General features: G+C 42.0%; 1 protein-coding gene across 1 annotated transcript in view; it reads right to left on the bottom strand.

Moving 5' to 3' along the window:
• The window catches only part of LOC126188791 (inositol 1,4,5-triphosphate receptor associated 1-like), a 396,777-nt gene that overhangs the window by 11,528 nt on the left and 372,079 nt on the right, over positions 1-13,170 (bottom strand). Inside the window, exon 13 of the mRNA XM_049930405.1 lies at positions 4,723-4,993. Coding sequence (XP_049786362.1) covers positions 4,768-4,993 — 226 coding nt within the window. The 3' untranslated portion in view covers positions 4,723-4,767. The remainder of the gene's footprint in view (positions 1-4,722; positions 4,994-13,170) is intronic.

The following is a 13,170-nucleotide window of genomic DNA, read 5'->3' on the forward strand; positions in this document are numbered from 1 at the left end:
CTCCATCACGTAGAAGTTTATTCTGGCTCAAGAGCTTAAGCCAGTGGTTTGGACTGAACACAGAATCGCTGTCCTGAAAAGCAATGGACTAACGACCGATCATGCTACTGGTCTCGAGTATTCTTGGGGGATAATGCATCTGCAGAAGAAAAATTAGAAAAAAGAGCTTTGAGACATAGATAGTTGAGCTTTGTGGCCTTACATAAAGAAACTCAAAAAGTTTTGTGTACCCTTTTTTCCAAACGATTTTTTTTTTCAGATGCTGTAGAAGTACTGAAACCTCACGACAGAGCTCAATGCGCGGCGTGATATGCAGAAACGGAGTCACCCATTGGTGCCAAAAGAAATTACTGACATGTATTTCAAAGGCAGCCACCAGACCTTAAGATGATCAGGCTTGGTGTGGAAAGCTCACAGCCACTGGGAGTGTAAACAGAGAATCAGGTACTGGCAGAAAACGCACATCTGTTGAAATGGTACAGCAGATCAGGGAGACCTTCGAAAGAAGCCCATCAAACTCAGTTTGCCGAGAATAAGGAGGGCTAAGCATCCCTCGCTGAGTAGTTCACAAGGTGTTGCATCAATGATTTCGCTTTCACGTTGGTAAAGCCCAAACTGCGCAAGCACTGAAGCGGAACGACTTTTAGCTTCACCGCGAATTTACTACCAACTGACTGAGCATGTGATCTCAGGCAATAGCTCCTCTGGATTTCTTCCTGTGATGTTACGTGAAAGACATTGAGTAGGCATTGCCTGTACGTCATCTTGGCGAAGCTCGCAGAAAGATTGTGGATATAACAGCCTCCAACACCCAGCCATGCTTGTGTTGAGATGGAGTATCGTCTAGACATTTTACAGTTTACAAAAGGAGCCCACGTGGATGTATATTAATTTTTGGTACAAAGCTGTTTGTGTTGCTTTATATGATGCTGTAAACTGCATGTATTTATGTCGTACATTTTTTTATTGCACTGGTTCTTTCATGTGGACACAATATAGTTTCATTAAATCAACTACTTCTGTAATCTCGGGGAACGACAGATTTCTTGTTGGTTTACATTTAACGAAATTGTTTCTATCCGCCGCTTCCACATCACACATGCTGCGGCGTCATGGCAGCGTGTACTTGTTAACCTGAAATGTCAATAAGTGATTTTTTTTTTAAATTAAGCTCCACATTTTCAGGGGGGAGGGGAGGGGGGAAGTTATCCAGTTTGACCGAGCCAGGTGGTGCAATGGTTAGCGCACTGGACTCGCATTCGCGAGGACGACGGTTCAAATTCGCAACCCACCACCCAGATTTGGGTTTTCTGTAATTTCCCTAAATCATTCCAGGCAGATTGCGATGTGATTCCTTTGAAAATGCACCGCTGATATCCTTTCCCATCCTCCTGTAATGCGAGCTCGTACTCCGTGTCTAATGGCAGCGGTGTCGACGGTACGTTTAATCTTCCTTCCCTTCCTTTAGTTTGCAGACTTTTAATACATAGTTCTGCAATTTTGAAAACATAATTTAAAAAAAGAAAACTAGGTCGGAAGTATTCTGTTATAATTAGAACCAATATTCTCACTTAGAATACGCTATTATGTTTTATCACTGGAAGACGATGGGAGCCAATTTGCCACCGCCCGAGACCCCAGAAACATCTTTCTGTTGTTTCCCGTTCATCGTCCGATAAATGTGGAGACTCTACCCTTATAACATGTTGGTGGCCGACTTGCAGTCTATATGTTTACAAAAGGAAAATTAGAATTTAACATCCCGTTGACACCGAGTGCACAAGTTCAAACTGATGGGGAAGGAAATCGGTCGTGCCCTTCCAAAGGAACCCGTCATTTTCCCGGACTGATTTAATCACAGATAATCTGAATCTGGATGGATGGACGCAGATTTGAGCCGTCATCCTTCCGAATGCAGGTTCATTTATGTTTACCGAGTCCTTTTCTGGCAGCTAGAGGGCGATAATTTTCAACGCGTTGTTTTGGTGATCAGTGCATTAGTAATGCAGCGGACCGTCAAAGTGACACTTTACATAACTTGGTAATACATTAAATTGCAGTTCCCGGAGGAAAATGTGTACTTTAGATTCTCCACATTTTTGTTTGTATCTGCAGTCTCGGTGTAGTGGTTCCGATCTGGTTTCTTCGATTGAAAAAGTTCAAAATTGTAAGTCTTCCTGCCGAGATACATAACTGATTACTGCACCTATATATGCTAACACCGTAAGTTGCATACGGGGGACTATGTTGGACAAACTGCAGGAGTAATACCATCTGCCTCCACTCGATGGATTGCTGACTGTTTGATAAGAGACCGGCTTACATTGTATCTTTTAATGCTGCCTCATTGCGCCATTAGCAATAATCTCCGTAAATAGGGGGATTTTAACATTGCTATTTTTTGTAACAGTGAAATTCAGTGCAGCTTTTGAGATTCCTACTACTTTCACTGCAATAATGACCCAAACATTCGCTTTAAGAAAAAGGAATGTCATGAGATATTACAGAATTAATGCTAGACCAGTCAACATCCACAAATCAGTCTGAGGACCGCAAGTATAATCACAGTACCTCAAACACCACAGATGTGAGACATAATTTCACTGTCTTTCCATCAAGTCTTTTCATGTGAAGTTTCCCAAATCAAGATTATCGTTTATATCACTCTGACTTACAGAAATATAGCAAGTCCATTTGGTAATGAGTAGCGCATCACCTTTAAAAGCATCGCGCCTGATAGTGAAATGTGTTCACATATGGCTGATTGATGACTACTTCCATGGCGCGTTTTGATGATACCTCAGCCACCTACATCGACATTCGTTATATTAACCTTCGTAACATTTTGCAACTTAATGTTTACTATATCATATTGCAGCTATAAAGAAGAGAATCGTTCAGCGTGACAGAAGTACAACCCTTCTGCAAACTGCGGCATATTTCAGTGGTGGGCCAGCAACAAGTGTCAGCGTGTGAACCATTCAACGAAATATCATCGCTATGGGCTTGGGCTTTCAGAGCTGAAGGTCAACTCGTGTACCCTTGACGTCTACGACACAAAGCTTTACACCTCGCTTGGGCCCGCCAATACCAACATTGGACTGTTGATGACTGGAAACATGTTTCCTGGTCGGACAAGTCTCGTTTCAGATCGAGCGGATGGACATGTACGGAGACAACTTCAAGAATCCAGGGACCCTGCATATCAGCAGGGGACTGTTCAAGCTGGTGGAGGCTCTGTAATGGTGTGGGACATGTGCAGTTGGAGTGATATGGGACCCCTGATACATCTAGATGCGACTCTGACAGGTGGCACGTACGTAAGCATCCTGTCTGATCACCTGCGTCCATTCATGTCCATCGTGCATTCCGACGGACTTGGGCAATTCCAGCAGGACAGTGCGACACAAAACACGTCCAGAATTGCTACGGAGTAGCTCCAGGAACACTCTTCTGAGTTTAAACACTTCCGCTGGCCACAAGACATGAACATTATTGAGCATATCCGGGATGCCTTGTGCTGCTGAGATCTTGACCGCCTCGTACTCTTACGGATTTATGGACATCCCTACAGGATTCATGGTGTCAGTTCCCCCCAGAACTACTTCAGACATTAGTCGAGTCCATGCCACGTTGTGTTGCGGCACTTCTGCCAGCTCGCGAGGGCTCTACATGATATTAGGAACGTGTGCCAGTTTCTTTGGCTTTTCGGTGTGTATCACGTTATGTACCATCTGTAGCATAAAATAATTCGTAATCTGCTTGATTTGAAACTAAGTGAATAAAATATTTGTAGTAAACCGAAAAATGCTTTTAGTTCAGATAAATGAGCTTCATACCAAACATTTGGATCGTTTTCAGGTTTTTCTTTGTTTACTTTTACTTTATTCCATTTCAATATCATACTCAAAATATCGTCAGTTATAAGCAGATTCCAAATTGTGAGAGGATCTTGATGGTTACCTACTTGAGTAGGTGGTCGTACTGTCGGAAAATGGATGATGATGTGCTGCAGAACACGAGATCGCTTTAGAAGAGACTTTGACGACCAGCGACATTTGTTTCGACCAAATACGTTTCTAGCAGAGTGTTTAGCTGCAACTTGTCTCTACATTTCCGTCCTCATCATTCTCATCACTTGCTGCATTCAAGGAATTTGCAGGTGGCAAAACAAGTTCTTCTTCGTTTTCATACTGTTCCGATTGATAATTATGTTCCCTTTCAATGTCGTTGGCACGTCTGATCCACCATTATGTCCTAAACTGTCCTCAACCCATTTTAAAACAGTACCCTCGAAGTCAGGATCTCTAACACGAACAGTAGACGAAGACCTGGCTACTGAATTCACAACGCAAAAATTCCAGGTGCGGTCTCAGAGACCGCTAGCTCGAAAGAAGCAGTAATGGTATAGGTCCACGTCACGTTCAAGGGGTCACTGACGTAGGAAACAACAGCAGCTTCGGGAAAGAACAACCAGACAACGCTGCAATCACCTGCCCCACCCCTATTCATTAGCAACAGAGTAACAATAAACGCTAGCGGTGTGCGAGACCGCACTTGGGACGACAAGGGTTGAACCTTGTTCGCGGAATAGTCTTAGTGGGGGACGACACACGTAACTTATTTTCTGCTGTCCACTTGTATATAACGGAACATAAATATTCACTACACAAACTCCTATACATTACAAAATTTAATATTAATAAAACGAATCTTTTTTACCATTAAACTCAGTGAGTATTTGGGTAGATGTGCTCGCCGCTTTAACTAGCATAAATCGTCCAGCTTATCTGATGAACACGAGGAAGTGCGCTGACTTTGTGCCGTGCGAACAGCTTCTGCAGGCTCAAAGAACATGGCTATCAAGTAGTACACTGCAGCAAGTACCAGCAGAGACGCTAATATTCTGCGAGCCACGAACATCATGTTGTCGGTGTCCAGATAATCCATCACGGCGTATCTGGCGGCTTCAACAGCATTCATATATTTGTCACTGCAACAAACGATCATTATATAGTATTAGATCGTCGAAAACTGGTAAATAGGTTCTATGTAAACCTACGTAATTATTTAATGTTTCTCTTAAATACGATACTCAAAAACAAGAATGATCAACAGAAAAATCCTTAGTGAAATAAATTATAAGCTTCGAGCCAAGTTATACATAATTTAAATTATAGTCTAGAATCTTATTAACAACAACATTAGAAATAGAGCGTACAGCCTCAGCTGCCCAGTAACAGGGGAAAAAACTGACCATGATTTAACAATACCCTCCTGTTGCTATTGAACTGCAGATCATGTATAGAAATAATATGGCAACAAGTGGGGGAATTCCTCCGTACAACTTTTCAACACAAATGATCACAAATTTTAATGTGTCGAGTGCTAGCTTGTGAGCCAGTGAGTTTAGTCTCACATGGATTTTTATTTATTATGTCGTCTGCATGAGGAGCTACTCAAAAGGAACGCGTTTGTGACGCGAATTGTGATCGAGTCGCTTGAAAGACACTTCCTGTGTGATTCAGTGTAATGTCACACAGTGCACTGCCAGGTAGAAAGTCGCAAGTGACGGTATTGTAACCAGTTCCAGGTGAGTTAACGCCCCGATCACCAGATTAATTACAGTTCCTCGTCTGCGAGAAACCATGTGCGCTTTCACGCCACCTAGTGAACAAGCTGTTAATAATAAACATCTCTGACGCGATCTGAAATGCACGTTGACGCGTTTTTCTTTCTCTGATTTGCTCCAAACTCAACCGTCAGCAGATACGTCAAAATTACTATATTTAACAAGAACGTAACATCGGATAAAGGTAGTCACTGGAAGTCAGTTCACAACGCAGTAACTCACAATCGTTATGCTGCTGGAAACACGTTAGTGGGTTAAAAATGCCGTTCATTACCATACTCAAATTGCTTTAGCTGTATTCAAATGGTTCAAATGGCTCTGAGCACTATGGGACTTAACATCTATGGTCATCAGTCCCCTAGAACTTAGAACTACTTAAACCTAACTAACCTAAGGACAGCACACAACACCCAGCCATCACGAGGCAGAGAAAATCCCTGACCCCGCCGGGAATCGAACCCGGGAACCCGGGCGTGGGAAGCGAGAGCGCTACCGCACGACCACGAGATGCGGGCTTAGCTGTATTAGTGGGGCATATGATCAGAGGTAAACTGTGGAAATTATCATACCTGATTTGGGAACGTAAGAGTAATACCGATATGCAAAAAATCACGTGCCACCAGTCTTCTGTAACACCTCATCGAATAATCGGAAATATCCGTTCAAATTGAATTCACTCTGCAAATTTAAAATTTTTGCGGGTTTCTTTTTTCCCGTAAATATCTTCAACTCTTCTAGCGTATTTAACAACGACCCTTTACCTGCTGTGTGATTTACGCCTATGATATCACGAATTTATACCATGCTTTGCTTGGGTGCGTTTTAGTGTTTTTCTTACACCGTAAGTTTGAACTAGTGTTACAATATTCCTTACAGCGTACATGATGGTCTTCCCATCTCTCGATGGCCAACTGTCTGACGAGTTTCGTATCGAAAATATTTCATAACGAATTTTGTTAAAAGTAACCAGACTGAAAAGAGTAAATACTTTATCACTACAGTATAGTTTTAATTAGAGGGAATAAATAGCTGTTGGATGAAGTAATCTATAAGCTTAACCAGTTGTACCCATTAACCACGTTTAAGCTTAGACATGAATCGAAAGGCAGTATCAGCTTTTTCGATGTATCCTTTAGCACATCGGAGAGGAAACAAAAGTGCTATCGACAGGGGATGTTAAATTGATTCCATATATTTAAATTTCCAGAAGGCTTTCGGCACCGTTCCTCACAAGCGTCTTCTAACTAAACTGCGTGCCTACGGAATATCGCCTCACTTGTGCGACTGGATTCGTGATTTCCTGTCAGAAAGGTCACAGTTCGTAGTAATAGACGGAAAGTCATCGAGTAGAACAGAAGTAATATCCAGCGTTCCCCAAGGCAGTGTTATAGGCCTTCTATTGTTCCTGATCTATATTAACGACATAGGAGACAATCTGAGTAGCCGTCTTCGATTCTTTGCAGATGATGCTGTCATTTACCGTCTTGTAAAGTCATCAGATGATCAAAACGACTTGCAAAATGATTGAGATAAGATAACTGTATGGTGCGAAAAGTGGCAATTGACCCTGAATAAGGAAAAGTGTGAAGTTATTCACATGGGTACTAAAAGAAATCAGCTAAATTTCGATTACGCGATAGCTCACACAAATCTGAAGGCTGTAAATTCAACTAAGTACTTAGGGATTACAATTACAAATAACCTAAATTGGAACGATCACATAGATAATATTGTGGGTAGATATTGGCGGAACACCTAGACGGTGCAACAGGTCTACTAAAGAGACTGCTTACACCACGCTTGTCCGCCCTATTCTGGAGTATTGCTGTGCGGTGTGGGATATGCATCAGGTGGGACTGACGGATGACATTGAAAACGTACATAGAAGGGCAGCTCGTTTTGTATTATTGCGAAATAGGGGAGAGAGTGTCACAGACATGAAATACATGAATTGGAGTGGCAATCATTAAAACAAAGGCGTTTTTCGTTGCGACGGGATCTTCTCATGAAATTTCAATCACCAGTTTTCTCCTCCGATTGGGAAAACATCCTGTTGGCACCCACTTACATAGGGATAAATGATCATCACGATAAAATAGGAGAAATCAGGGCTCGCACAGAAAAATTTAAGTGCTCGTTTTTCCCGCGTGCCGTTCGAGAGTGGAACGGTAGAGGGACAGCTTGAAAGTGGTTAATTGAACCCTCTGCCAGGCACTTTATTGTGAATAGCAGAGTAATCACGTAGATGTAGATGTACGAATGCGTCCTAAAAAGTATTGCTATGAATTTTTGTATGAAAACTCTTAAAGCATTTTAAATAAAACAAACATTATTAACATTATACACATTTATTCCTCATATTTACATATCTGAAGCTCTCTGGCGCTAGAGACCTCCCATCTGCAGCATGTAACATCGCGGTCGATGGGTGAAAAGCAGCGTGCTGTAATCGAGGTTCGAGTTGTAAGAGTTCGTCCGCACAAGGACCAAGGAGAACCATCTCCTTCAGCACGACAATGCCATACCAGTCACGGGCGCTTCGACATCTGCCACAGTCCGACACTTTGGCTTCACTTTCATCAATCATCCTCCTCCATACAATCCCGATGTGGCCCCACTCGATTTTCACGTAATGTGCACTACCCTTCTGTGAAATGTGTAAACTTCGTTTTGTATGTTATCGCATATGGTTCAAATGGCTCTGAGCACTATGGGGCTTAACTTCTAAGGTCATCAGTCCCCTACAACTTAGAACTACTTAAACCTAACCAACCTAAGGACATCACACACATCCAAGCCCGAGGCAGGATTCGAACCTGCGACCGTAGCAGTCGCGCTGTGTTAGCGTATATTTTAACTATTTGTGCATCGTATTTTCTGAAGTAGAAGATGGGGAACAGCCTAGCATTTGGCTAAGCGAGCGTGGGAAACTGCCCAAAAACCACACTCAAGCGCCGGCCGGGGTGGCCGAGCGGTTCTAGGCGCTACAGACTGGAACCGCGCGACCGGTACGGTCGCAGGTTCGAATCCTGCCTCGGGCATGGATGTGTCTGATGTCCTAAGTTAGGTTTAAGTAGTTCTAAGTTCTAAGGGACCTTAGAAGTTAAGTCCCATAGTGCTCAGAGCCATACTCAACCTTGCCACTGCACAAGCCACGGTCGTTAATCCGCACCACAGATTCGATATGTGTGTGATGCACTTTCCTGTTTCAGAAGCTAGCATGCTTCGCATTAGTGTGTCGATCCAAAGGAACCCGATGGTAGTCTGCGTGGCGACTGACTGTGCTGTCCGGCGCAGCACAGGTGCACAGTGAGAATGGTTGATCCATCAGACGGTGAAGTAGTACTGTAGCACCAACAGCGTCTCATACACATGTCACCTGCTCTGCATCATTTTTCAAATAATTTTATAGAAACTATTAGGTAAAAAAAATTAATTCTTTCGTTTCTTATAGCTTTATGATGAACTACCGACCTTTTCGTTAATGGTGATAGCTACTGCGATACTACCAAATTAAGTAAGCCACAGACGAAATTGAATAATTTACAATAAGTTTGCGTTTAGTACATGCTACGCCTTAAATTACTGCATCTGAAATGAGTCAATGAGTCACTGTATTTTTCTTTGGACTTGGGAGGAAGTCTTGGTAAATGGTAGCAAACAAAGAGCAGAGTACGCTACTGGCCATTAAAATTGCTACACCAAGAAGAAATGCAGATGATAAACGGGTAGTCATTTGACAAATATATTATACTAGAGCTGACATGTGATAACATTTTCACGCAATTTGGGTGCACAGATCCTCAGAAATCAGTACCCAGAGCTACCACCTCTGGTCGTAATAACGGCCTTGATACGCATGGGCATTGAGTCTAACAGGGATTGCATGGCGTGTACAGGTACAGCTGCCCATGCAGCTTCAACACGATACCACAGTTCATCAAGAGTAGTGACTGGCGTATTGTGACGAGCCAGTTGCTCGGCCACCATTGACCAGACGTTTTCAATTGGTGAGAGATCTGGAGAATGTGCTGGCCAGGGCAGCAGTCGAACATTTTCTGTATCCAGAAAGGCCCGTACAGGAACTGCAACATGCGGTCGTGCATTATCCTGCTGACACGTAGGGTTTCGCAGGGATCGAATGAAGGACAGAGCCACGGGTCGTAACAGATCTGAAATGTAACGTCCACTGTTCAAAGTGCCGTCAATGTGAACAAGAGGTGACCGACACGTGTAACCAATGGCACCCCATACCATCACGCCGGATGATACGTCAGTACGGCGATGACGAATACACGCTTCCAATGTGCGTTCACCGCAATGTCGCCAAACACGGATGCGACCATCATGATTCTGTAAACAGAACCTGGATTCATCCGAAAAAATCACGTTTTGCCATTCCTGCACCCAGATTCGTCGTTGAGTACACCATCGCAGGCGCTCCTGCCTGTGATGCAGCATCAAGCGTAACCGCAGCCATGGTCTCTGAGCTGATAGTCCATGCTGCTGCAAACGTCGTTGAACTGTTCGTGCAGATGGTTGTTGTCTTGCAAACGTCCCCGTCTGTTGACTCAGGGATGGAGACGTGGCTGCACCATCCGTTACAGCCATGTGGATAAGATTCCTGTCATATCGACTGCTAGTCATACGAGGCCGTTGGGATCCAAGATGGCGTTCCGTATTACCCTCCTGAACCCACTGATCCCATATTCTCCTAACAGTTACTGGATCTCGACCAACGCGAGCAGCAATGTCACGATACGATAAACCGCAATCGCGATAGGCTACAATCCGACCTTTATCAAAGTCGGAAACGTGATGGTACGCATTTCTCCTCCTTACACGAGGCATCACAACAACGTTTCACCAGGCAACGCCGGTAAACTGCTGTTTGTGTATGAGAAATCGGTTGGAAACTTTCCTCATGTCAGCACGTTGTAGGTGTCGCCACCGGTGCCAACCTTGTGTGCATGCTCAGAAAAGCTAATCATTTGCATATCACAGCATCTTCTTCCTGTCTGTTAAATTTCGCGTCTGTAGTACGTCATCTTCGTGGTGTAGCAATTTTAATGGCCAGTTGTGTATTTAAGAGTGTGCTTAATATACTTTCATACATATATCTCTATAGAACTAACTACAGATATTTTTCAAAGACGTAACGCTTATTTAGCACTATAGATAGCTGGTGAAATGAGAAATTGTATGGGGGTGTATAGTGCCGTAAAATGCGCAGGAATTTATACATTGCGGCAAATGCCCAGTATAAATATCTGGGCAAATGCCCAAATCATAAATGACCAGGCATTTATGCATTTTAAAGATTAATTAATAAGCTGCGCTTGTAAAAAGTTAAGCTGATATCTTGTATTGGGAAGGTGTTTAGCAACAATGCTTCTCTATTGGTTGGATAACTAAGTTGAAAAAGCTGCTGAAGATATAAGGGAGAGTTAGTAGAGGAAATAAACTGGACTACAAACGTAGCTTTTTACGTCTTTAATGAGTTTAGTTCTTTAGTTAGTGCACAATAAAAGAAAATGAAAATTCGAGCTTCAAAGTAACATTTTGGAATAAAGCATATTATATTAATTAGCTAGTCTGTAGTTAGTACTTTAGATTATGCTTTCCTACTGCAAAAATATTAAGAAATTGTTCTCAGTTTCTTGATCTTCATAAGTGGAAGAAGAATCATCAAATTCTGACTCTGCCTCAAATTATCCTGAACCTAATTCCTCACTGGCTACTGGGTTTCTTTCCATTTTGTCTTTGTTTGGACTCCTTCGGTGTGGGTTTTTCCTTGGGATCAACAGGCTTAGTTTGTGCTGCTTCTACATCCATCAGCTACCAGTTATACGAGAGGCAGGTTAGTTTCGGAAGTCTTTCTGATGTCAACCTCTTTCTTTTTTTACCGTGGATCCAACAAAAAGTGCTGAAGGAACACACTGAAGCAGCAGATATAACTTGTGCGCCCAGAATTTTTACAGCAACTTCTGCCAATTCACAAGTTCATCTTAAGCCTCACCACCACAGTAAACGATTTACATGATGATTTTTGTCTTTTTGAGGGTGACGACCCACTTCTTTCCATACAAATTGTCTGGACCAAATAAGATGAATAATATTTGGTCCAGTGTTCTTTGCTATGGCACAAAAGATTCTTATTCAGCCATGCATCTCAATAGGCTTCAGGTTGTTACCTTCTACTGCCAGATCAAGAAGATTTGCTGCAAGGTGGATATAAGACACATCGAATTCCTTCGTAGCTCAGAATTTTGAGGAAATTGACTTTTCTTCGGCAGACTGCAATGGAGAGGACAGTAGTTTCTTGATGAGTACTTCTTGCAACTTATTGAACTATGTGGCTATTTTGTGAACTTGAGGCTCATTTAACTCTAAAGCTGAAATCAAATGCATGATTGGATTGATGATCTCTATCATTTTCTCAACTCTCACCCAGGAAACATCAACATCCAAGAACCTCTCTCTCATTTAAGGCTGCACGTGTGATTGCACCTTTTTGTTTACAACTGAGATTTGTACAACAACTTTTTTTTAAATGCAAACTTTCAAGACCAAAGAAATGGCTGCGCCATCTTCTCTTTCCTGGAAACCTCAGTGTAATCCTTACTTTGAATTTTTTTCAGCTGTTATTTTATAGGGCTTTTCCTTTGAAGAAGTTTCTGAGTCACTGTACCTAACTCAAGCACTTTTCTTCAAATCCTGAGGGCACTTGAAACACTTTTGCATATGATTTTTCATGTTGTTGAAATGTGATTGTATACCATAAAAATTTACAAGATACTCGTTTTCCTTTTAAACTGAAAAAGTTCCCAACAGGTCTTTTTTCGTACTCATCTTGCAATTGTTCAGTAACCTATTTTCTATAACACTCTAAGTAACACACAGACGAGGTTATGTTGCTTTTCACTCAGTCACACAAACTAGGATGACTGTTAGACAGACCAGTGTGTCCAGTTCCTGTTTAATAAATAACCAACAGAACTGCATGAATTACCTGAAATTACCAGCTATTCAGTCAAAATTTCATCTACTATTTGCAATAATAGCAAAAGCACTAATATTTACTCAAGATAACTGGGAATAAAGTGAAAAACGTTTATCCATAAAGATTTTAATTAGGGATGTCGCATGTCCCATTTACAATTCCGGGATTCCCAGAATTGCCAAATCTGTAGGAATCGACTAGTATCGGAATCTAACATTTCCAGCATATTGGGCATTGATTCTTTCTTATTAAACCTTTTTTATGTTAGTGTTCTCATTTTATCTTCGCAGCAGTGCAGCCCATATGAAAGCACATAAAGGTAGGAGCAGGATAGAAAACTCTGTGTCGGAAGATACTATGCTTTTTGCAACTGCTGGAGAGAAGGAATGCTGATTGGACATTGTTTTCTTTTTTTTTTTTTGATCAGATATTTGCACATAAATGTAATTTGAAGTACAGAGGAGGTACAATTTGTAATCGCAATTTTCTAAGAATAAAAAATTTCTCTTGTGAAAAGGAAGGTAAATATCGTCTA

This window comes from Schistocerca cancellata, chromosome 5 (assembly GCF_023864275.1).
Source record: "Schistocerca cancellata isolate TAMUIC-IGC-003103 chromosome 5, iqSchCanc2.1, whole genome shotgun sequence".
Taxonomy (NCBI): domain Eukaryota; kingdom Metazoa; phylum Arthropoda; class Insecta; order Orthoptera; family Acrididae; genus Schistocerca; species Schistocerca cancellata.